The 26,390-nt window shown below is 40.8% G+C and overlaps 1 protein-coding gene across 6 annotated transcripts in view; it reads right to left on the bottom strand.

The window, feature by feature from the left end:
• Positions 1 to 26,390, bottom strand: part of CDYL (chromodomain Y like) — a 286,736-nt gene that overhangs the window by 77,365 nt on the left and 182,981 nt on the right. For 4 of the 6 annotated variants that reach the window (XM_073224642.1, XM_073224643.1, XM_073224641.1 and 1 more), the window contains one exon: positions 16,984 to 17,650. In XM_073224642.1, the coding sequence (XP_073080743.1) occupies positions 16,984 to 17,650 (667 nt within the window). The remainder of the gene's footprint in view (positions 1 to 16,983; positions 17,651 to 26,390) is intronic. The other 2 variants (XM_073224645.1, XM_073224644.1) reach the window with 1 other exon arrangement.

Genomic DNA, 26,390 nt, shown 5'->3' on the forward strand with positions numbered 1-26,390 from the left:
GCACTGCTCTGTCAGCGTCCCCTTGACAGTTCAGTGCACCAAACAAACACCCTTCTGTGTGTGGGGGCCACAACAGGCAGGCTTGAGAACTGGCCACCTAAGGGGTGTCAGGAGGACAGCCACAAAAGCAACTGAAACAAGTCAGAGAGGGAAATGGCAAACAAAAAATAGCAGGATTCCAGAAACAATTATTTTAAAAACAAAGATGAATCAAAGTGAGGATGTAGAGAAAGTGGGAATATAAAATGGTACAGCTGCTACAGAAAACAGAATGGAGGTTCCTCAAAAAATTAAATACAACTTCCATATACAATCCAGCATTTCCACTTTTGAGTATTTATTTGAAGGAATTCAAAGCAGGACCTCAAAGAGATATCTGTCTGCCCATATTCACAACAGACAAGAGGTGTAGTAACCCCAATGTCGACGGACGGGTGAATGGATGAAGAAAATGTGGTGGATACATATTAGGGAATACTATGTAGACTTAGAAAAGGAGGAATCCTGACACAGGCTACAGTGTCAATGACCCTCAAGAACATTATGCTCAGTGAAACAAGCCAATCACAAGAAGACAAACATGGCTCAGCTCCACTGACAGGTTTCTACCGGAGTCCAAATCATAGAAAAAGAAAGTAGAAAGGGTGGTGGCCACGGACTGTGGGGGAGGGGAGAGAGCACTGTGTTTAGCTTTGTAAGATGCAAAGTTCTGGAGATCTCCTGTACAACAATATGAATATACTCAACACTACTGAACTGTACACTTCCGAATGGCTAAGACGGCACACTTAATGTATATGCGCTTGCTACCAAAATGAAAAATGAAAACGAAGACAAGACATGGCTCATCCTGCTAAATGTTCTGGGAGTGACCTGCTCTGCTGATGAGGGAAGAACAGGGGGAGATCAGTGCCCAGGTCCTGGGAGGGCCTGGAGAGCCACAGGGGAGCGGGAAGGAGCAAGTCTTGGGACTGAACTCTCCACAGGGGTGGACTTAACAGAAGTGAGGATCAGGCTGGAAACACCATTTTTCTTGTAGGTAGATCCTGAGAGAAAGGGGCTAATGACTCCCAGTCTCTTCCCTTCTTCCAGCCTAGCCTTCCTTACAGGGAAGTGGGCACTTATGCACCTTCTCTACATCCCTAGCATCACTAGCTGTGGTACCAAGGGCAACTGGATGCAGTGGCCCCAGCAGGACGCAGGAAACGGCAGCCATGACCAGGCAGGGGAGAGGCTGTTGGGGCTCCCCCCAGAGGCTCTGAGGGGACAGTGGGCGCTGGGGATGAAGGCCAAGACCCAGAGCTGGAGACCTTGAGGAAGGCTGAATTTCAACTGTGAGGTTGGAAGTAAAGCAGTAACAAGGGGGTAAGAGGGGTCACAGAAAACACAGGCCTCACCAAGGAAGGGCCTCTGAATGAGCCTGGGGAGGCTGGGCTTGGAGCACTGGAGTGGGGCACTGTTCACCCTGGGCCAGAGCAGGTTCCCAGTTTCAGAGAGGGCAGGAAGGTGGAGGGGAAGTCCTTTTCCAGGAGGTTGAGGATACCAGGGAATTTGATGAAGACACAGTTATGAATGTTATAGGTGTGCTTCTAAGTGGGGGGACAAATGAGAAGGGGGAGGAAACCAGCTCCCCTGGGAAAAGTTTCACGAAAAGGCTGTGGGGCTTCGTTAGAGGCTGGAGCTTGGGAGTGACAAGGAGGAAATGTACAGAATCACACACCGAGATTATTTCCATCTCAAGATGAGAGAGCACAGGGACCTGGAGAGGGTCTACTGGTCTGAAGCTCATTCTAGCGACATACTCAGCTCTCAGAGTAAATCCGGGTGCTGGGCCTGACCTTCACCTATTAAGTTGCCTCCTGGACATTGCCACACAAAGCAGGATTATTCACTGGTATTTTAAAAAGATGTTCTGCACCATTAACCAACACTGTCCTTTGTAGTTTTTACGACTCAAAGAATCATGCATCATCCCACATTTGCATGCAAGCTCTAAACTCGCCCTGCCTCTTACTTCCTTGGCAATTTCTCCCAATTACCCCAAAGAATCTTCTGATTCTCTTTTTCTCATATTCTTGTTAGAAGACAAACGCTAATGATGAAAATAGAAGTAACAAAATCTCCAAGTCACTCCTTCACATATAATGTTAAGCACCCGTTTTATGTAAGCAACTGGTCTAACTGATGTAGAAGATTCTGAAGGAGGTTAAAATGTTTGTTAAAACGGAGCTTTCCCACTCAACCATCCGATGTTTTATTGAATTTACACATCATTCTGGATCTCTTGTACCACATTTTACTTTCTTAGTCACTCCTTTAGGATTTGACTCTTCCCAACCCACTCTAGGTATCTAACCCACCTGACTTAAAGACTTCTCTACCCAAAGCAAAAGCATCTTGGGGAATGACTCACTAGTGCTTTCTTGATAAAAAACACTTTTAAAAATAGCCTTTGCTCAACTGTAATTAAAAATGTAACTGATTTGCAATAAGGTGACATGTCAAATTAGGAGGAGATAAATGCAGAGCCTAGGCCCCAAAGGAAGGACTGCAGGGTTACAAAAAGGAGATGAATACCTGAGTTACACACAAATAGAAAATGAAAAACAAATACAGAGTTCCACCTCAGGATGAGTGAGCAGCATCGGGGCTACTGGGAGAAGGAGAGGATTATGTACAGTTTGAGAGGACCACCCAAAGGCTGCAACATGCCTAACTGAAATTATTATTACTCAAACTGAAATTATTATTACTCAAATTATTAATATTTAATACTTCTGATTTCTGTAACACAGGAAGGCAGTATTCTAGTTTAAACGTACTAACTAATCTTAATTGTATCCAGACTGCTGACAGCTCAGGCCCTATTTCCATTCCCATTATTAACAGACCTGAGTGAAGCTTACCTTACCCTTTGAACTTCTGGGGAAGAGAAGACTCTTTCCCACCTGGTTTGCTAAAAGACGCCAGCTAGAACTGCGGACGGCACCTTGCTTCCATGTGGGAAGATCTGCCTGAATGAAACAGAGAGGGCCTAGAGGTGGAGAGAGGAGGGCTGGGGCCTGGCAACTTTTCAGGCGATGGACCCAGTATGCCTCCATCTTTTTAACCCAAGCCAACAGATGCTATTTTTGTTTGCTTTATCCAACTTGAGTTACTGAAGTCTTGACTAATAATACACTACTATCAATATTGTGAACTATCTTTATAACAAATCCCTTGTCACCAGTGTGACACAGAAGAACTAAACAGAAGTCAGAAGGAGGTTCTAAATGTGGACCCTGCTGTCCCAACAACTCTGCTGAGTGACTTTCATTAAATCACTCATTTTTACAACCAGGTTCATTTATAAAACAAACATTCTCTGAAAGGGTAAGAAGAATGTTGGAGGAACTTAAGAGAGAACCAGTGCAACAGAACAGCATGCTCAGAGGTGAGACTGGATGATTTGTACACTGTACACACACAGCTGCTTTCCTCCCTAAAATACAGGGTGTCACTGGAGGAGTATTCTGGTGGACCAGAACCCTACTGCAGAAGACAGCAATAAAAATGGGAATACAGAAGACAAGCCAGATTTGTCACAGATGTTTATCCCCTACTAGGAGGTACTAACAGGAGCAAACATTTTTAAAAAAAGGAATTTCACTTGAACATGTGATTTTTTTTTCTTCTGCTCTTATGCCAGTTATAAGGTTCAAGGGGGTAGGAACGGTAGTCAGAAAGATTCTTTTCTGACATATGACCTAAGGAATCCAAATACCTGTTAAATTATAAAACTGCAAGGTAATAATAAAATACACCTTCATATATTCAAAACTAACCAGAAACCATAACAATAATGCAAATTAATTTGAGGTTTTCTCATTAAATGGTGATAAATCCCCTTAGGCAGAGACTAGACAGCCCTATTTATTATACCCTCAGGCCTGGAAGTATCAGTCCTTGAGTGGGTACCAGAAGCACCAAAAGTCTGATCTCTTCCGAGATGCTCCATTTGGAAGTATGTGTACTACAGCTTAAACATGCAGAGATTAGTGTAGTCCCTGCATAAAGATGACATGAAAATTCATAAGGTCTTCACATTTTGAAAAAGTTAACCATCACCCCATTCCACCCCGCACCCCACCAAAATTAGGCAAATGTTATATAAAAGGAATTGGGACAATAAATGCAAGTAGTTAATTGAAATCATATTTTGAAATCAAAGGAATAAGATACATTTTCTACTTCTCACCTAGCAGATATTTAAAATTTGATCAAGAATAGGTAAATGGAGAGAATTAAAGATGGCGGTGTGAGAGGTGAGACAGAGGCTTCCTCCTAAAACCACATATAATACGAAAATATAATTAATACAACTAATCCTGAGAGAGCAACAGGAAAGAGGACTGCGCCAGACTGCATATACCTGGAGAAAAGAGCAAAACTCACGGAACAGGGTAACGTACCAAAGCTGTGGCCCGGCAGGACCCACGCCCTTCCCCCACCCCAGTTCACCAGCGGGAGGAAGAGAAACTGAGTGGGGAGGGAGTGGAGGAGTGGGACTGCTGAATACCTAAATCCGGAGATCTGCTCTGGGAGCACAAAATTACATTTCATAGTGCTTTCATGACATTCTCGTGATTATGGGGTTGGAAAGCTAAGACAGGCAGATATCCTGGAGAGACTGAGATTCCAACTGCTTGTGGAAAGCAGGGATCCATATCTGGCTGCTCTGGGACAAAAGCTTATACCTGCGTGCTTGGCCCACTGGTTCAGGCAGTGGAGGCAGGCATAGTGGCCGGGAAGCAGGAAAGAGCTTTTTCCTCCCGCCAGGCACCAATTCCACTCCCTTGAAACTGCCAACATTGCTTCAGGGACTGAGCAGCTCCAGAGAGTAGAGATTCTGCTTACTGGAGGGCACCATACACAAATATGAAATGCCAAAGGAACCTGGTACAGAGTAAAATCAATATAACCCTTCAGAAAGATGACATGGACCTCATGACTCTTCCTGAAAGGGAGTTCAAAATAAAAATCATTAACATGCTAATGGAGATATGGAAAGATATTCAAGAACTCAGGAATGATTTCCAGTCAGATATCCAATCATTAAAGAGCACAATGGAGGGTATTAAAAGCACGTTGGATAAGGTGGAGGAGACGACAAATGAAACAGAAACTAGAGAAGAGGAATACAAAGAAGCTGAGGCACAGAGAGAAGAAAGGATCTCTAAGAATGAATGAATATTGAGAGAACTATGAGACCAATCCAAATGGAACAATATTCGCATTATAGGGATACCAGAAGAAGAGAGAAAGGGATAGAAAGTGTCTTTGAGGAGGTAGTTGCTGAAAACTTCCCCAATCTGGGGAAGGAGATAGTCTCTCAGGCCATGGAGATTCATAGATCTCCCAACACAAGGGACCCAAGGAAGACACCACCAAGACATATAGTAATTAAAATGGCAAAGATCAAGGCTAAGGAAAGACTGTTAAAAGCAGCCAGAGGCAGAAATAAGATCACATACAAAGGAAAGCCCATCAGACTAACATCAGACTTCTCAGCAGAAACTTTATAAGCCAGAAGGGAGTGGCATGATGTATTTAATGCCATGAAGCAGAAGGGCCTAGAACCAAGATTACTCTATCTGGCAAAATTATCATTGAAATCTGAAGGAGGGATAAAATAATTTCCAGATAAGCAAAAGCTGAGAGAATTTTGCTCCACAATCCATCTCTACAGTGTATTTTGGAGGGACTGCTATAGATGGAAGTGTTCCTAAGGTTTAATAGCTGTCACCAGAGGTAATAAAACCACAGTAAAGAAAGTAGAACAGCTAATGACTAAGCAAATGCAAAATTAAATTAATTATCCCCAAAGTAAATCAAGGGATAGACAAAGAGTACAGAATATGATATCTAATATATAAAGAATGGAGGAGGAAGAAAAAGGAGGATAAAAATAAAAGAACCCCTGGATTGTCTTTGTAATAGCGTATTAAGTGAGTTAAGTTAGACTCTTAGATAGTAAGGAAGTTAACCTTGAACCTTTGGTAACCACGAATCTAAAGACTGCAATGGCAATAAGTACATATCCATCGATACTCACCCTAAATGTAAATGGACTGAATGCACCAATAAAAAGACACAGTCACTGAATCGATAAAAAAACAAGACTCATCTATATGCTGCCTACAAGAGACTCACTTTAAACCCAAAGACATACACAGACTAAAAGTCAAGGGATGGAAAAAGATATTTCATGCAACTAATAGAGAGAAAAAAGCAGGAGTTGCAGTACTTGTATCAGACGAAATAGACTTCAAAACAAAGAAAGTCACAAAAGACAAAGAAGAACATTACATAATGATAAAGGGGTCAATCCAACAAGAAGATATAACCATTATAAATATCTATGCTCCCAACACAGGAGCACCCACATATGTGAAACAAATACTAACAGAATTAAAAGGGGAAACAGAATGCAATGCATTCATTCTAGGAGACTTAAACACTCCACTCACTCTGAAAGACAGATCATCCAGACAGAAAATAAGTAAGGACACAGAGGCACTGAACAACACATTAGAACAGATGGACTTAACAGACATCTGCAGAACTCTACACCCAAAAGCAGCAGAATACACATTCTTCTCAAGTGCATATGGAACATTTTCAAGAACAGATTATATACTAGGCCACAAAAAGAGCCTCAGTAAATTCAAAAAGATTGAAATGGTACCAACCAGTTTCTCAGACCACAAAAGTATGAAACTAGAAATAAATTATGCAAAGAAAATGAAAAAAACCACAAACACATGGAGGCTTCACAACATGCTCCTAAATAACCAATGGATCAATGACCAAATAAAAACAGAGATCAAGCAATACATGGAGACAAATGACAACAAGAATTTAACACTGCACAATCTGTGGGACGCAGCCAAGGCCGTGCTAAGAGAAAAGTATACTGCATACAGGGCTACCTCAGGAAAGAAGAACAATCCCATATAAGCAGTCTAAACTCACAATTAATGAAATTAGGAAAAGAAGAACAAATGAGGCCCAAAGTCAGTAGAAGGGACATAATAAAGATTAGAGCATAAATAAATAAAATCGAGAAGAATAAAACAATAGAAAGAATCAATGAAAGCAGGAGCTCGTTCTTTGAAAAAATACAGAAAATAGATAAACCCCTAGCCAGACTTATCAAGAAAAAAAGAGAGTCTACACACATAAACAGAATCAGAAATGAGAAAGGAAAAATCACTACAGACACCACAGAAATGCAAAGAACTATTAGAGAATACTATGAAAAATCATATGCTAATAAACTGGATAACCTAGAAGAAATGGACAACTTTCTAGAAAAATACAATCTTCCATGGCTGACAAAGGAAGAAACAGAACAGACCAATTACCAGCAATGAAATTGAACTGGTAATCAAGAACCTACCTAAGGACAAAAATCCTTGGACCAGATGGCTTCACCGCTGAATTTTATCAAACATTTACTGAAGACCTAATACCTATCATCCTTAAAGTTTTCCAAAGAGTAGAGGAGGGAATACTTCCAAACTCATTCTATGAGACCAGCATTACTCTAATATCAAAACCAGGCAAAGATACCACAAAAGAAGAAAATTACAGACCAATATCCCTGATGAACATACATGCAAATTTACTCAACAAAATATTAGCAAACCGAATTCGAAAATACATCAAAAAGATCATCCATCATGATCAAGTAGGATTTATTCCAGGGATGCAAGGATGGTACAACATTTGAAAATCCATCAAGATCGTACACCACATCAACAAAAAGAAGAACAAAAACAACATGCTTGTCTCCATAGATGCTGAAAAAGCATTTGACAAAATTCAACATCCATTCATGCTGAAAACTCTCAACAGAATGGGTATAGAGGGCAAGTACCTCAACATAATAAAGGCCATATATGACAAACCGACAGCCAACATCATACTTAACAGCAAGAAGCTGAAAGCTTTTCCTTTAACAATGGGAACAAGACAAGGATGCCCACTCTCCGCACTTCTATTCAACATAGTACTGGAAGTCCTAGCCATGGCAGTCAGACAACACAAAGAAATAAAAGGAATCCAAATTGGCAAGGAAGAACTTAAACTCTCCCTCTTTGCAGATGACATGATATTGTACATAAAACACCCCAAAGAATCCACTCCGAAACTACCAGATCTAATATCTGAATTCAGCAAAGTTGCAGGATACAAAATTAATACACAGAAATCTGTGGCATTCCTATACACTAACAATGAACTAGCAGAGAGAGAAATCAGGAAAACAATTCCATTCACGTTGCATCAAAAAGAATAAAATACCTAAAAATAAACTTAACCAAGGAAGTGAAAGACTTATACCCTAAAAACTACAAGACATCCTTAAAAGAAATTAAAGAAGATACCAATAAATGGAAACTCATCCCATGCTCATGGTTAGGAAGAATTAAAATTGTCAAAATGGCCATCCTGCCTAAAGCAATCTATAGATTCAATGCAATCCTATCAAAATACCAACAGCATTCTTCAATGAACTACCGAAAATTGTTCTAAAATTCATATGGAACCATGAAAGACCTTGAATAGCCAAAGCAATCCTGAGAAGGAAGAATAAAGCTGGGGGGATTATGCTCCCCAACTTCAAGCTCTACTACAAAGCCACAGTAATCAAGACAATTTGGTACTGGCACCAAATTGTCCCATAGTCCAATGGAATAGACTAGAGAACCCTGATATAAACCCAATATATGGTCAATTAATATACAATAAAGGAGCCATGGATATACAATGGGGAAATGACAGCCTCTTCAACAGCTGGTGTTGGCAAAACTGGGCAGCTACATGCAAGAGAATGAAAGTGGATTACTGTCTAACCCCATACACAAAAGTAAACTCAAAATGGATTAAAGACTTGAATGTAAGTTATGAAATCATAAAACTCTTAGAAGACAACATAGGCAAACATTTCCTGAGTATAAGCACAAGCATCTCTGTGCCAAAGGAAAACAAAAGCAAAAATGAACTCATGGGACTACATCAAACCAAAAAGTTTCTGTATCGCAAAGGACACCATGAACAGAACAAAAAAGCATCCTACAGTATGGGAGAATATATTTGTAAATGACATATTAGACAGGGGTTAACATCCAAAATATACAAAGAACTTATACACCTCAATACCCAAAAAGCAAATAACCTGATTAAAAAATGGGCAGAGGATATGAAGAGACAGTTCTCCAAAGAAGGAATTCAGATGGCCAACAGACACATGAAAAGATGCTCCACATCACTATAATCATCAGGGAAATGCAAATTCAATTTACAGTGAGATATCACCACCAACTAGTAAGTATGGCCAGCATCAAAAAGACTAAGAACAATAAATGCTGGTGAGGATGCGAAGAAAGGGGAACCCTCCTACACTGCTGGTGGGAATGTAAGCTAGTTCAACTATTGTGGAAAGTAATATGGAGGTTCCTCAAAAAACTAAAAACAGAAATACTATTTGACCAGGGAATCCCACTCCCTGGAATTTACCCAAAGAATACTACTTCTCAGATTCAAAAAGACATATGCACCCCTATGTTTATCGCAGCTTTTTATAATAGCCAAGATATGGAAGCAACCTAAGTGTCCATGAGTAGATGAATGGATAAAGAAGAGGTGGTACATATACACAATGGAATACTATTCGGCCATAAGAAACAAACAAGTCCTACCATTTGCAACATGGATGGAGGTGGAGGACATTATGCTCAGTGAAATAAGCCAGGCAGAGAAAGACAAATACCAAATGATTTCGCTCATTTGTGGAGTATAACAATGAAGTGAAACTGAAAGAACAAAATAGCCGCGGACTCAGAGACTCCAAGAAGGGACTAGTTGTTACCAAAGGGGAGCAGTGTGGGAGGGCGGGTGGGGAGGGAGGGAGAAGGGGATTGAGGGGTATAATGTTTAGTATACATGGTGTGGGGCATCACGAGGAGAACAGTGTAGCACAGAGAAGGCACATAGTGGATTTGTGGCATCTTACTCTACTGATGGACAGTGACTGCATTGGGGTATGGGTGGGGACTTGATAATATGGGTAAATGTAGTAACCACATTGTTTTTTCATGTGAAACCTTCATAAGAGTGTATATCAATCATACCTTAATAAAAAAAAAAAGCAGGTGGGATTGAAAAAAAAATAGGTGTGAATGGCCACTCACAATATTTGCAGCTTGTTTAGAGGGGCCATCTGGCAATATCAAATTCTCAGATCAATTATAGCTCTTGCAGTTCACTCTTGTTTACAACAGCAAATCTCCAACTGACTCTCAAGTAGTTTAGGAAAAAAAATGCATATATAAGTAAGTGTGTGTATTAATATATACACAGACAGAGGAGAGGATAAAGTAAGTGAGGCAGAATGTAAACAGCCGGTGAATGTGAGTTTTTCTCTGGCTGGTCTTGTCTAGCAGTCTGACATCTTATGAAAAAGTAAAAATCAAGTATAACTTTCGAACAACTTAGATAGAGATCTGAGTGTTAAAATAACTTCCAAGACTGACGTTGAATGAAATAGGCAAGTACTAGAACAATTTATGTAGTGTGATTCCGTATCAGAATATAAATACACAGAGGAAGGTCTGAAATGACACACGTTAAGCTGTGAACGTTCCCTCTGGGGCAGGGAATGGTATTCTGAGGGGAGGAGGTAAGGGTAAAATATCCTATTTGCTCAGTGTACTTTTAAATTTACTTGTGTAAAAATTCATAGTATTTACAGATTACTTATATTTAAGATAGGAGGTGTGTTACTGTTTCTGCTGTTGTAACCTCAATAAAATATATTCCTTTTTGGGGGAAAAAACTCCTTGTGCCTATAGCTGTGGTTCTCACCTAATGGATACACCCAGGTATAGGCCCCTTGTGCAAATGTGGATATGCCAGCAGATGGGAACAAGACACTGTGATTTGTCACAAAAGCTAGTCCATTGCTAGCAAGTTCAGGCCAAACCCAGGGAGGCTAAACCAGGGAACTATCCAGGCCCAGGTGACCCCTGTTGAGAATAACTGATAGTAGGTATATATGATATATTTTTACAAAAACAGCCGTAAAATCTTTCAGAAGAATAAGTAGGGCTATTTGTGTGGCTATGAAAATATATCCAAGATGTATCACGAAATTTCTTTTTAATACCCATGACAACATGAGCCCATTGATATATTTAAAAGATGTGCATATTTATATACTTTCTGGAAGGAAAAAACTGTTAGCAGAGGTTATCTCTGGAGAATAATGGGGTCATGGGGAAAGGATAGGACGGGGCTTTTTTATTTGAGCTGTTTACATTATTTTGTTTTCCTGTCATTTAAAATTTTTATATATTAAAATATTTATTAAAAACCAATTACAAATGCCTAAGGATAATTTTAAATCAAGATATGCTAAGGCTAAGCAATCTCAGGAGACAACAGGAAATATACCTAACTATAAGAATCTAAAATGTACTATAAACAAGAACCTAGTAGTGTATTTTTATTTATTTCCCATGTTAACTCTATAAAACCATAAATCTGCAATAAAGCACAGCACAAGATGGCGGTAAGTCTTGGGCAAGCATCAGAACCACCTGGAGGGCTTGTGGAACACACTGCTGGACCCACCTGAGATTCCATTTTGGGAAGTGTGGGTGGAGCCCGGGATGCACATTTCTAACAGGTCCCCAGATGCTGCCGCTGTTGGTCTGGGCACATTTTGAAACCCAGTGGTACAGGAAAAAAATACAAAAGAAAGTGGAAACAGAAATAGCAAAGTAAACAGTCCAGAGCTCTGAAGTGGGTTCACTGGGTTAACGCAGCCCCAGTCTCAACCATTCTTGCACCATCATAAAACCCTCAAGGTGCAGTGAGGAAGGAAGTCTGAGCACAGAGCTCAGCATCAGGCTAGGATGCCTCCTGCTGGGATACGTGCTGGTCAAGAGCTGGCTGGTTTATGTCTTGCACTTCTTACCACTTCAACTTGCCATTATCATACTTAATTCATTTTTATCTAAAATCAGATACGATTATAAAAGTCGAGCTGACACTTGAATGAGAACTATGTCTAATGCTTTGGAAAGACTCTAAGTAAGGTCAAATGAGGTAGTAAGTGAGACAATGGAAAAAATATAAAGTCCACGGACTGTGAGCCCAGATTTGTAAGTACTGAAGCTCTTGCTCCATTTTAGTGAAATCCAAACTGGAAATAGTTGATGATGCATTATGAGTGTGTTTCACACAAAACGCAACTCCAATCAATGTACCCATAAAGAAAAGGGCTTGGCTCTTCAAACAAGAGCAAATGAAAGTATCCCTTATTTAAAGGCTTTGGCTCCACATCAATGACTGGCAAATAACCCCATATATGTAAGTTTTAAAATAAAATGATCATGGTTTGAATGTTTTCAAAGACTCCCAGGGATGCCCAACTCCACAGCAGCAGACTGCCTCCTAGACAAAAACCTCAGCTCGATGGAGCCTCATGTCTAAAACTGTTAGACTCTGCAGCACCCCCGGTTTGAGGGCCACTGAGCTCACACCCCCAGGAACGAGTACAAATGACTGTGCCTGGGTGCTGACATCATTCTGCTTAGGAAGGGAGCAGAGGGAAGTTGTGCGCCTGCTTGCCTCAAAGGTTTACTCCACTTTGGGTCAATTTTAGCTTCTATCCCCCTTTTATGTGTAAGTAGGTTTGTTCCCTATGGGATAATATGTGTGGAAGCATCTAGGGTGGGACCTGTTTACAGGAGGTTCAGACAAATGTTTGTGGGTTTCAGATTTAAATCTGATCAAATCTCCATGCACACTTTTAGCCAGCTGTTTGCTCTAGCGAGGCCCCAAATGTCCTCTCTTCTCCAGAGGACATTTCCCATGGTGCCCCTGCTCAACAGTTCCTGCCTCTGGGCCCTGGTCTTTTGACTTAACCTTTCCTGGAGGGAAGTTCTAACTTCAGCACCTACATAGTAAGTGGCTCCCTGGAGCTACTGATTTGGCATTACTGCTTCCTGGTAATCTCAGAGAAGGGGGACAGGTCATCTGCTTGATATTCTTCCTTAGAGGAATTTGTCCTTCAGCTCCTCAGAAGAATCCAATTTCTCCTCAAGAGTTTCTCCCAGGAGAGATGCCTTTGAAATGCCCAGAGGCTAGAAGACATTTTGTGTGTCATCAGTCACTTTCCTCCTAAATCTGTCTGTTTTAACTTAATATCTAGCAGCCAACCTTACATGATAATATTGGTAGGGTTTAGATCTCATTTTTTTTTAGGTCGGCTAATAGTATTTTCTCAGGTATCATATTTGTGGAATGATGATCAATTATATACTTGAATCCATAAAGTACAAAGTAATGGTGATCCAATTTTTAAAAGCAATTGTTTCTCATCTAGGATTAATTCATCAGGCAATTAAAAGAGCAAGAAGACATTAAAATTTCTCATATTTCTGAGTGAAGCAATATATTCATCTCTCAAACCTTTGTTTCATGCTTAAAACAGTTAAAAACCAAATACACATATGGTTATTCTGTAAAAGTAATCGTGTTTGTGCTAAAATTCTCCTGAAACATTTACTCTTTTGGTTAACACATATTTAAATATCTGCTGTGTCTGGTGGCAGAAATTCTCTCCTATACACATGATTTATGTTTTAAATAGGAGATGGTTCATTTCCCAATGATTCCATGAGTATCTGCTTCAATTAGTTTCAGAAAAACAAATCAGTTTTCTTACATAGTTCTTAAATTAATGTGGACAGTAAAAACAAACAACTACTTTAAGAATTTATGAATGTGAACCAACAAGCTACCAGCTTCACTCCGCTTTCTATATTCAGGAAAGATACACCCTGAGGGCACATAAGAGGTATTCTGGAATGTTTCTGTGCTTCTGGCCCATGTACCTAGTCATTCCAATAGCATTTCTTCCTTCCCGTTCAGTGTGACCCAGCACCTTGGCTAGAGGACTCACAACTCTGTTCTACTTGGAATCGTTCCCTCCACAAACATTTGCAGAGCACCTACTATGCACAGATAAGATTCAGCACTGGCAAAACAACCCTTTCTTGGAGCTTACATTCCAGTGGAGTTCCAAGGGCATCTTTGTATCAAGGAAAAACCTGAAGGGCAGCAAAAGTACTGACCCTCCTTAGGTCTGCAGGTGGTCAAGCTGTCTCCCACACCACCTGCCTTTGCCATCGTGCTTCTTTCAGAAGGGACACCCCAATGGAAGGGGTGGGGGAGGAGATTCTGGTTCTTTTCCTTCTTGATCCACAAGCCTGATTTAGATTATGGCCACAGGGGATGTCATTCACCACTGTCCTAGAAATATCTGCAGGTGTCTTCTACGCTTTCTCTCAACTAAGTGGAAAGTATATTCTCAACATATATAGAGGACTCAGGGCCAAGAGAGAAAAGCGGTCACAAGGGTCTTGGAAATACGGTGTTACTCCAATCCCAACCTACCTACCTCTCTGGAAACATGATAAAACAATTTAAGATTTTATGCTTACATGTCCCTTATGGACATTTTAAAGGTTTCAAGTGGGAAGAGTAATAAAAAGGAAGCCACCAACTCCTTATTTAAATAGAAGCCATTATCCTTCTTATATACAAAAATGAAGGCTTTTACTGAGGGCCACCAGCCCAGCATAACTGTGGTAAAAGTAGAATGTGGAAACTTAAGGGTCAAAAGTTTTAAGAAATCAAGCCCTGCTCCATAAAAATGTATGTATATACAACTTTGGTGGACAAAGGGAACCACAGATCTTCTGAAGCCTTTTGTGTCCCCTCACCTCTCAGTCTCCCAAATATTGCTGTGACTTCCTAGAGCAGGGGTTAGCAAACTCTGTAAAGAGCGAGACTGTCAATTTCTTCAGCTTTTGCAGGCTATATGATCTCTGTCACAATGTTTCAAGTCTGTCTTTATAGCTGGAAAGCAGCCACAGACCATAAATGGATAAATGACTATAGCTGTGTTCCAATAAAACTTTACTTATGGACACAGAAACTTGAATTTCTTATATTTTCACATGTCATGAAATACTATCCCTCTGGATTTTTTAAAAACATTAAAAAACATAAGAACCATTCTTTAGCTTGCAGGCCATAAAAAGACAGGTGGTGGGCTGGGTTTGGCCCACGGGCTGTAGTTTGCCAATCCCTGTCCCAGGGTCAACCTAGGCCCAGGCATTCTTTGCAGCACCTGAGCCCAGCACAGTATCTGGCCCTCAGTAATTGATAAAGTAGTAGATGTTTCTTTGCCTAGTGGACAGTGTAAGCAATGGTAAGAACAGGCAAGCAGGAATTGAGAAACATGTTCTGATTCCACTTCTGTCTTTGATTTTTTTCTGCTCAAACATCACAATCTCTGGATGTGACTTCCCTATCTGTAAAAGAGAGCATGCTCTTAGATGATTTATGCTCTTCTACTTCTGAACCTCTATGGTACTTCACTTACAATGAGCAGAGAAAGCTGCATCCATGAGTAGGTCAACAATGTGGGAAGTCAACTCTGTAAGGAAACTCACACAGGTCTCAGGCAAAGGCAAACCTCTGGAGTGGGGAAAAGGAGCAGAATCTGGGTCAAGCATGTATATGAAAAACACTAGCAAGAGGGCATCTTACTGTCCAAAGGGAAACCCCGGACTCTCTTTATATGCCTCTTCACATCACACAAAGGCATAAGCCAAAACCTGCTGGATGCACCATAGCAGGATGGCAGAGTGGTGTCTTAGAGGAATGTTTCTCTTTGGAGGAAAACAGCTCTACTAAACCATCATTTCATTTTGTTTTATATTATTTTATGAAGCAGTTCAGGGAGACACACTCAGGTAAAGAGGCAACTGTAATACTGTCACAGAGGGCAAGGAGGGCATGAGACGAGACAACACGAGCAGGTAGCCCTGAATCAGGAGTCAGTTCACGAGGTGCACGAGGGCAGGGAGGAGAGCAGAACACCGATGTGGAGAGATGGAGCAGAGGACGCCCGAGGACACGTGCCAAGGAAATGGTACAGTCAGAGTAGCAATGGGGGCCCCCCTCCTGCCTGAGAATTACAGAAAATGGATGGGAACCATCAAAGGCAGGAGTAGGAGGACCGGTGAGAAAGCTACAGCAGGTAAGAAACTACCAGACCTGTGGGAGGGAAATCAGAGAAATAGGTGGTAGACTTCTGAAAGAAGTGGTGGCTCACAAGGCCAGGAAAAGGGAAGGGAAGGAGCTGTTTGTGCTAATTCCCAGGTGTGCTGTCTCAGGAGATCAGAGTCCATGATACAACCAACTGAACTGCAGAGTTCAGGGGCAGGCATGACAGTAAAACAGAAAAGACCATCCAGTGTTGAAGGGGCTCCTACTCTGAAAAAGGACAATGCTATTCCACAGAAACGAACCCAAGTCCCAAAGGCTCTATTAGGTAAACCACACCTTCACTGAAAGGCATTTCTGGTTACTTAAATGGGTTAGCAAAACACAGATCATAACTGTTCATCAATACTGGTCACACTTAGAAAATTCAGGTGGGCTCCTAACATGAGTTAGGAGATATGTAAGAGCAGGAGCCTTCAGAAAGAAGGTTGCTGTTAAAAAAAGTACCAACCCTAGCCTACGTACAGCGATATGCTATTTAATGCAAATCAACGTGCTGGTAGAGTTTGTGGATGGCCGATTAAATAGATGGTGAGAGCGGACTGAGGAGATAAGTGCCAAAGGTGTCAAGGAAAGAATGAAGCTGGTAAAATCTCTCAAAGGTTCTTCCAGATATCTCTGCTAGACATGGACTCTGCAGAGTCCCCAGGCTTCCATCAGCCACTCTGCAGGGCAGGCCCACCATGGAAGGAAGCAGCACCTTTCCAGCTGTGAGGCAATCACCAGGCATCCTGAGCAAAGCCCATGGCTGCCGACAGAGGTGCTACCCGCTGAGCAGCTCACCTCGACACTTACCTTTCCCGTTAACAGCTAATCCCGTGGCCATGGCTGCAGTCACGGGGCCAGACACCTGAGGCACTAGTGGGTGTATTCGGGGCCTGCTCCCCATTCTAGCTCGTTCTGCCCCAGGGCCCAACAGAGCTCCAACCGGCTTTTCAGCTGCCACTTCTGGTGCCACCGTGTCCTCCTGACCCTGCTCAATGGGGTCCAGTTTTTCAGGGCTCTCATTCTGAAAGCCGTCCACTGCCGTCCTGCTCTTAATGGGGCTTTTAGGCACAAGTATCTTTATACCTGATTTTGCTAGGTCCATATTCTTCCGGTTTGAGAGAGATGGAGCTGTGTTTTTCCTGAACTTCTGGCTGGCAGCAAATAACTGACTGTTTTTAGGCTCGAGGTCCTTGCCAATCACTAGTGATTTAGGAGAGGTCTTAGAAAAGTTGCTGTTGGTGGATCTGGAAATCTGTTTCCTCGCATTGTTTGGAGAGGCTCTATTTGCTCTGGCTAACGTGCTTTCTCTCTGCTTCTCGGTGTGGCGCCTGTTGAAGTCGTGGATGTACTCCTCGCAGTTCACCAGGTGCTGCTCCGGTTCCCAGGTGTCGTCCTCACTCTCATAGCCTTTCCACCGAACCAAGTATTCTGTCTTCCCTTTTTTGTTTTTCCTTTTGTCAACAATCCTTTCAACCTGTTTCATAAAAGATAAAACAACAACTATAATTATATTATTTGGAAAAAGTACAAGTTTAATAATGAAACATCACAAGTGATGAAAACCACATATAATGAAAATGATCTTCTCTTCCCTAAGCCAAATCATTGGAAAATAGAATAGGAACAGAACATTTGGGATTTTTTCAATTTCTCTGATATTAAGTCAAACAAAATGTTAAAATTTTATGCTCAGAATACATGGATGCACACTAGGTAGCTCATTTTTATTGTGATTCAAAGGGGGCTCTTTAAAAATTTTTGTTATTAAACCCTGACCACCTGAGTTGCTTCTCAGTCACAACTGGACCAGCACTAGTCGTCTACAGCCTATTCATCCCTAGGTTGCCAACAGCAGGCACTTAAGCAATAGCTTGGCTGTGGCAAGTGCAACAAGCCATGGCGGGCTAAGAGCCCTCTAAGGTGCAGAACTGGTTAACCCAGGAAATGAGGCCTGTATTACAGTGTCACGTACAAGTACTCAGTTCAAATTAAAAAGGTCAGCAGAGAACATGATGACATCTTGATGGTAATAAAATGGTCTAGAATGATCAGGTTATGTACCTTCACATCTTGGCTTTAACTAATTTCACATTAGCATCTTTAGGGAAGATGCTGTTTATCTTTGAATTTGATGAGCAATATATCCTGTACCAAATTTATGAATTCACACAAACTTGCCATGAAACATACTGTTATTACTGGGACAAGTTCTACTACTTTACCATCCTAAGTGTAAATGTGGTATATTTTATGACTCACATGAACAAAACATACTTGCCACAATGCCCCCACACTATTGGAGAAATACTTAAGAATCTGTTGTTACCTCTCCAGTTAACATAGAAGCCACCAGCCTTCTTCCCCAGGGCAGCATGTACCTCTGTACCTTGTGGGTAGAGGCCTACAGCCATAGGACAGCTCTTAAATTAAGGATGCAAAGGTCTAAGCCCGTTGATTATCAAGCATATAATAAATTTCTGGCAAAGTTACAGGTCAGATCAGATGACGTAACGGTGTACCTATTCTCCAACATTCAAAATTAACAGGATGACTGAGTACACTTGTAGAGTTTTGGAGAATGGTGTAATGCCCAAACCCCACCACCTCCCCTATTCTCAACCCCCCTGCTCCCGGCAAAGCTCTCCAATATCTATGTGGGATATAGCCCTTAATTACTTCAGCCCAGAAAAGCCTAAAATTAAATACACATCATTACTTCTGGGCGAAAAAAAGAGTATGAAAGGTCTAGTTTCAGCAGAGGGCAGAGTCCACACCTAGCAGATCTCCACCAAGGCAGCACCTAATGCCAGCCTGCATGGGCGAGTCCCCACAGCCCGTAATACAGCACAGAAAGCTCTCAAAGTGATTTCCCCCGCTCATTTGCCTGTAAAGAATTATGCATAAGGATGTAAGTATTTCAATATAAGTAAAGGATTATCTCTGGAAAGGTCTATGCAAATCAATTTCATGGCAGAAACAGTTTTAAAATTGTAAATATAAGGGGTAAGGAAATGATTACTTAGGTGAAACTACTTTTAATCCTATCCAGTTTCCATTCCAGAGTAATGAAATACCCTAAGCCAGAGCACCCATTTTCCTTTCTTCCATTTCCTTAAGGCTGAAGCAAGGGAAGTGGGGGGAAGGGGGTCTTTCTCCTTCTCTCCTTGTATCAATGGCTTTTCCTCTCTACCCCGTTCCCCCAACCTTCATCTGCCACCCTGCACTGGTCCTGCCTCTCTCAGGAAACCAAGAGGAGGAACAGGACCAGTCCAGCAGTGGCAGCGTGTGTTTTACGTATACCCAGTGGCCAGACTTTGTTAAACACTGGAAGAGGGCAGCAACAGGGTTCACGTCAGACAGAGGGGTCGGCAAACTTTATAGACAGGGCCACACAGGTCATATGGTCTCCCAATCACTCAAGTCTGCCACTGTGGCATGAAAACACCCACAAATAGCATGTAAATGAGGTGGCATTAAAAACTAAACAACTCTATTTATGGGTACATTTTAAAATTAAGAGTCTTACAATTTTTGTGATAAAGTAAAATACTTTTGATTTTTTTCCAACTATTTAAAAATATAAAACACATTCTCTGAGTTGATCTGAGTTGGTTATAGTTTGTTGACTCTCACATTTGACTGTGAAGGAAAGAAAGAACACAAGACATTCAGGTCGTGGACATGGTGCCCTAATAATCTGCATGGGGGAGGTGGTTTGCAAGTTGACAGGACACATTCAGCTGACAAGGAGTCAAGAAACATGTCTTTGAAGTGACAGGTCTACATGAGTCACACCAAACACAAGACACAGGGTGGGAAGGATTAATAACCACTATAGGCCTCAAATACCAACCTCAGACTAAACAGGGACATGAGCACACCCACCCCATTCAAGGAAAAATGTCCTTCCCCTTTGAATGCTTATAGTCCTGCTGACCCCTTGTCAGAATGGCAAAAATAAGTTATCTCCCACAAAAAGGCATCACCTAGATTTAAAAAAATTTTATTGTACTACTAAGCCTAAAGTTATTTGCAGAGCACTTTTTTGGTGGTGACAAAGTAAAACCTTGCTCTCAGGTAAACTACTAAATAAATTTTTCTTCAGGTTTTCAGTTCCTTCCCCATGTCAGTTATGAGAAAACAACTGTTTAAGTATATGCATGTATCCACTTCTAGCTACAGATTTTCAATGCAAAGAATTTAAAAACTCCTTAAAAGTATAGAATTGCAAGCAAGTTCTATTAAGACTTTAAAAAACTAAGACAGAGTAAAGGAAAAAAAGCATGAAAATCTCATCCAAATTACCTAGACATTTTTTTTGCAATGCTATTGACAATCACATGCACAGTAAAGTTCTGGCAAATCCAAATCATAACAGTCTTCTCTGACTACCGGTGGTATCATAAACCAACCAAGTTCTTTTTATTACGATTTCCTTCTAAAATTCAATCTAAAAAACCAGAACATGGAACAAGTGCAGGATTTCCTTAACATTACAAAGTCCTCTGACAGTTTACAAAGCAGTGAAATTAGTCAAAAAGGATCACTCCAACCAAATCCACTTTACCCAACTAATCATCTCCTTATCTCTAGGCCCAGGAATGTACTGAAATGTGCTATACAGTTGCATAAGACAAACTGAAATAAGGATGGACAAAAGGTTGGCTAACACATGAACAAAAATCCTTGGAGAAATCCAAACTGGTTCAAGAGCTCAGTTCAAGTAATAAAGAGTAACTCTGCTATTGCTGCAGTTAAAATACCGAACAGCCTGAGAAATATCAGGTGAGGCCTGCAAATACATCTGCTTACAAGAAAAGACCAAAGATGCAAAATAATCACAGTAAGGAAAGTTTGGCATATTGCATCATCACCAGTAACTGTCAGCAGCAGTGCTTGTTGCTAATTCTTGCTCTGATTCCTCCCAGAACAGGGAGATCAGGGGGCCAGGATAACTGAAATGACAAGCAATGCTGAAAGCTTTTCTCGGGTTGGGGTCCTATACCAATGGCTGGATAATTCAGAGAAAGAGCACTACAGAAAAAAAATAAATACATAATCAAAGAATTCTAATGGACCTTTGAAAAGCAGTAACTCTTTAGACGAGGAAGATAGATTTTTCACCAGCCATCTGAAAGTTGTGTTTGCTATTAAGAACAGGAAAAGCTGCCTTAACTACTAGCGACATTTGTTAACTATTAAAGAAGCAAGCAGGTATTTCCACTGCAAGAAAAATATTAACATACCTATTTGGGGACACTGGAAAGCAAGCAGAAGCCCACAGAAACTCAGGGGGTTGGATCCTTGAAACAAGGGACCCAAAGGCTTCTGCATCCCCAGTCTGCTGCTTGGAGAGCTCAGGCAGAATGTGCAGTCCTACAGACTTCAGGTCTCAGAGGGTAGAGTTGGGAGTCAACATGGGTGGCTAAAAATTTAGGGAAGAAATCACAGACAGAAGTCCCCACAGAAGGGGGAGCCCGCCCCCCAACAGCATGTCAAACCCATCAAATCCTAGGCAGACTCCTGACCAGACCATACAAGTGCAAAGAAACATTTGGTATTTGGGGGCACCCAAGACCACCCCCAGGTCTGATGATTCACTAGAAGGACTCCTAGGACCCAGCACACAGGACTCATGGCTATGATTTGTTACACTGTAGGGACACTAAGCAAAATCAGCAAAGGCACTAGGTGCTTGGGGTTAAGTCTGGGGAAACCAAGCATGAGCCTGCAAAACGGGACATGTTCCATTCCTCCAGAAAAGAGCTGTCACAACACATGCAAAATGCTATCTACCAGGGAATGTCATTAGAGATTCAGTGCTCAAGGTATGTACTGGGGATTGTATCTAAGCACTTTCTGCCTAGCATGTATCAAAATTCCAGATTCTTGGAAGGAAAGCAGGTATTCAGCATCAACTACAACACTGAACATCACACTCAAACTTAAGAGAAACCAATATAAAGAAAATGCAAACCAGCCAGTGAGTAGAGGATGGGAAGATAAGACATTACATGCAAGGCCACAACAATGGAGGCCAGCAGACAACAGAAATATACCTTTAAAGCACTGACAGAAAAAACTGTTAAGTTAGAATTCTTTATCTAGAAAAAAAAACATGTTTCAAAAGCAAAGGCAGAGTTCTCTTTCTTGGATGGCAGTGTAAGGAGCTCTGTAGACTCACTCTCCAACCAAACAAGCAGAGCTGGTGAACAATACGTAAAAAAAAGAAAGAACTAAAGCCTCTAGTAATTGTCCTGTGGTCACAGAACAAATGAAAAAATATTTATTCAAGAAATATGTTAACAGAGATTCAGGGAAAAGATAGTAGAGTAGGATGGGCAAAGTGAAAACTTCCTCCAAGGAACAAACACAACTAACCCTGAAAATGTCCTGAAGACTACAAAAAAGACCATGTACACCTGGTGAAGAGAGAACCACACTGAGAAGGGCAATGGGGCAGAACTGTCATCAACCAGAATGCAAGCCCTTCCCCCGTCCCAGCACCCAAGTGGGAGGAAGAGGAACAAACTGCAAAGGGAATAAATGCTCAGGAATTTGGCACATCAGCCCTGGAGATCTGCTCCAGGAATACAAGTCCATACTGTGTTGGGCTTTGATGATTAACAGGGCTGGACATCAGGGAAAAGTAGAGGAACCTGGTGGGCTGAGGCTCCAGTGACTTGTGGAAGACAGGCACACTCCCTTGGTCCTACTGAGACCCAACACAGAGGCGGCAATTTGAAAGATTTACCAGCAGCAGGAAGTGTGCCAGAAAAGTGGGGGTTGGAGGGAGCTCTCTCTGGAGGAGAAAGGGCACGTGGATGTTTTCTCAGTGCTCCCTCAGACCAACTGGTTCAGTGCTTGTGGAGCCAGCTCGAAGCGCTCTGTCTCCCTACCTGCAGCTCAGTGACCTGGTGCACTCCTCTACACACCTGCCCCACTGGGCTCAGCAGCATGTGAATTTGCTGCCTGGAAGAAAGAAGGCAGACCATACTTCCCTGGCTTTCCTAGACCTCCCTCAGCCCAATTGGTTGGGAACCAACTCTGAAACTCTCTAGCTCCCTCGCTGGTGGCTCAACACATGGCAGCATTGCAATTCATACCTGCCCAGCATGCTTGGCCTGGCAACAGCCTCCACTACTGACTGGCAAGCAGAGAACAGCCCCACCCACAATGAATCCCAGCATAAGGACCTCATATTACACAAAGAGCACAGAGAGGTGAGCTGTGCAAACAGGTGGGCCCCACCCACGGCCCACCAATAGCAACTGTGGCTCAACCACAAGAGAACCAGGCACTGGCGAGCAAAGAGTCAAGCTTTTGAGCAGCACAGGACGTGTTAATGAAGCCATTACTTTCCAGACCAGGAGGCTGAGCTGATCTGATACAAAGGAAGAAAAAGGAACCCAGACAAAATGAGGAGGCAGAGGAATATGTTCCAAACAAAAGTATAGGATAAGACACCAGAAAGAGAGCTAAACGAAATGGAGATCAGCAATCTTCTTGATAAAGATTTCAAAGTAACAATTATAAAGATGCTCACAGACCTACGGAAAAGAATTGATGATCTCAGAAAGAACTTCAACAAAGAGAGACAATATGACAGAGTTGCCTAGAGCCGAAGAATACAATAACTGAAATGAAAAACATGAAGGAGGGAATGAATAGTAGATGACTGGAAGCAGAGGAAAGAATCAATATAATGGAAGATAGACAACATGAAAGTAACCAAGCTGAGGAACAGAAAGAAAAAACAACTTCTAAAAATGAGATGATGCTGAGAGAGCTGTGTGACAACTGTGAATGAAAGAGCAGCCATAATAGCTGAAAACCTCCCTAATCTGGGGAATGAAATAGATACCCAGTTCTTGGAAGCACAGAGCCCCTAACAAAAGGAACTCCAGTAAGACAACACCAAGACACATAGTGATTAAAATGACAAAGATTAAAGATGAAGAGAAAAATCTTAAAAGCAGTGAGGGGCAGTTACCTATAAGGGAAACTCCAGCAGGCTACAGATTTATCAGCAGAAACTTTACAGGCCAGAAGACAATGGCATTAATATTTTATGTATTGAACAGGAAGACCCTACAACCAAGAATCCTTTACCCAACAAGAGTATCATTCAGAATTGAAGGAGAGATTAGAAGTTTCCTAGATAAACAAAGGTTTAAAGAATTCATCACCACTAAACTAGCCTAAAGGTATGTTAAAGGGACTTCTTTAGATAGAAATGTTTTTTAAGTTTAAATATTTTTTTTCACTGGTGAAAATAAACCTACAGTAAAGGTATTAGGCCAATTATGTACTAAGCAAATATGAAGTTAAAAAAATTAGTAAAATCAACTATATTCATAATTAGCAATAGAAGCCTAACAAAATTCGTCAAGGGATACACAAAAAAGAGGTAGATCATGATATATTATACATAAAGTGTGGAGGAGGAATAAGAATAAAATAGTACTTTTAGAATGGGTTAAAAACCTAATGACCATAAACTTAATATAGACTGCTGTATTCTTAGGAAACTATCTATGAACCTTATGGTAACCACAAGCCTGAAGCCTAAACTAGATACACAAGAAAAATGTTTAAATAAAAAGAAAAAAGAAACCCAAGCAGAACACTAAAGAAAACCATCAAATCACAAGAGATGAGTATAAGAGAGGAAGAAAAGAACAGAGAGGGATGACAACAAAAAAACCAGGAAACAATAAAACAGCATTAAGTACATACCTATCAATAATTACTTTAAATGTAAATGGACTAAATGCACCAATCAAAAGACAAAGGGTGACAGAATGGATTAAGAAACAAGACCCATCTTTATGATACCTACAAGAACTCATTAAAAACCTAAAGATATACATAGACTGAAAGTGAAGGGATGGAAAAAGATGTTTCATCCAAATAAAAGGGAGATAAGAGCAAGAGTAGCAGTACTTGTATCAGATAAAATTGACCTCAAAGCAAAGAAAGTAACTGAAGACAAAGAGAACATTACATAATGATAAAGCACATAGTCCAACAAGGACATTAACAATTGTAAATATCTATCTATGCACCCAACATAGGAGTACCTAAGTTTATAAAACAAATACTAACAGACTTATAAGGAGAAAGAGACAGCAACACAATCCTATTAGGGGACTTTAACAACACACTTCCATTAATGGACAGATCTTTCAGACTGAAAATAAATAAGAAAACAGAGGCACTGAATAACACAATAGATCAGATGGCTTTAAGGAATATATATAGAACACTCCACCGAAAAACAGCAGGATACACATTTTTCTCAAGTGCACATGGAACATTCTACAGAAAAGATCATACACAAGGACACAAAAACAGCCTCATTAAATTAAAAACGACTGAAATCGTATCAAGCATTTTTTCAGATCACATGGTATGAAACTAGATCGATTACATAAAGGAAACTCAAAAAAACCACAAACACATGGAAGCTAAACAACATGCTTCTAAATAATCAACGGATCAATGAACAAAGAGGAAATGAAACAATACAGGGAGAAAATTGAAAACAGAAACATAACATTTCAAAATATGTGGGATGCTGCAAAAGCGGTTCTGAGAGGACACAACAGTACAGGTCTACCTCAAGAAACAAGAAAATTCCCAATCAAAACTCAGAACTAAAGGAAATAGAAAAAGAAGAAAAAAATGAAACCCAAAGTTAACAGAAGGATGGACATAAGGATCAGAGTAGAGATAAAAAAGATAAAGAAAACAAATTAATGAAAAAAAAAAACAAGAACTGATTCTTCAAGAAGATAAACAAAATAGACAAACCCCTAGAAGAGATTTAACAAGGAAAAAGGAGAGTATACAAATAAAACAAGAAATAAAAAGAAGTTAACTGACACAATAGAAATCTGAAGAATTATAAGAGAATTCATTTTAAAATTATTTGCCAATAAACTGGACAACCTAGGAGAAATGGATGAATTCTTAGAAACATACAATCTTCCAAGACTGACCCAGGAAGAAACAGGAAATTTGAACAGAATGATTACCAGTAACAGAACTGAAACTGGTAATCAAACAACTCCCAAGAAAGAAATGTCCAGGATCAGATGGCTTCACAGTTGAATTCTACCAAACATTTTAAGATCTAATATTCACCCTTCTTAAAGTATTCCAAAAAACAGAAGAGAGGGAATACTTCCAAACTCATTCTATGAGGCCAG

This window comes from Manis javanica, chromosome 16 (genome assembly GCF_040802235.1).
Source record: "Manis javanica isolate MJ-LG chromosome 16, MJ_LKY, whole genome shotgun sequence".
Classification (NCBI taxonomy): domain Eukaryota; kingdom Metazoa; phylum Chordata; class Mammalia; order Pholidota; family Manidae; genus Manis; species Manis javanica.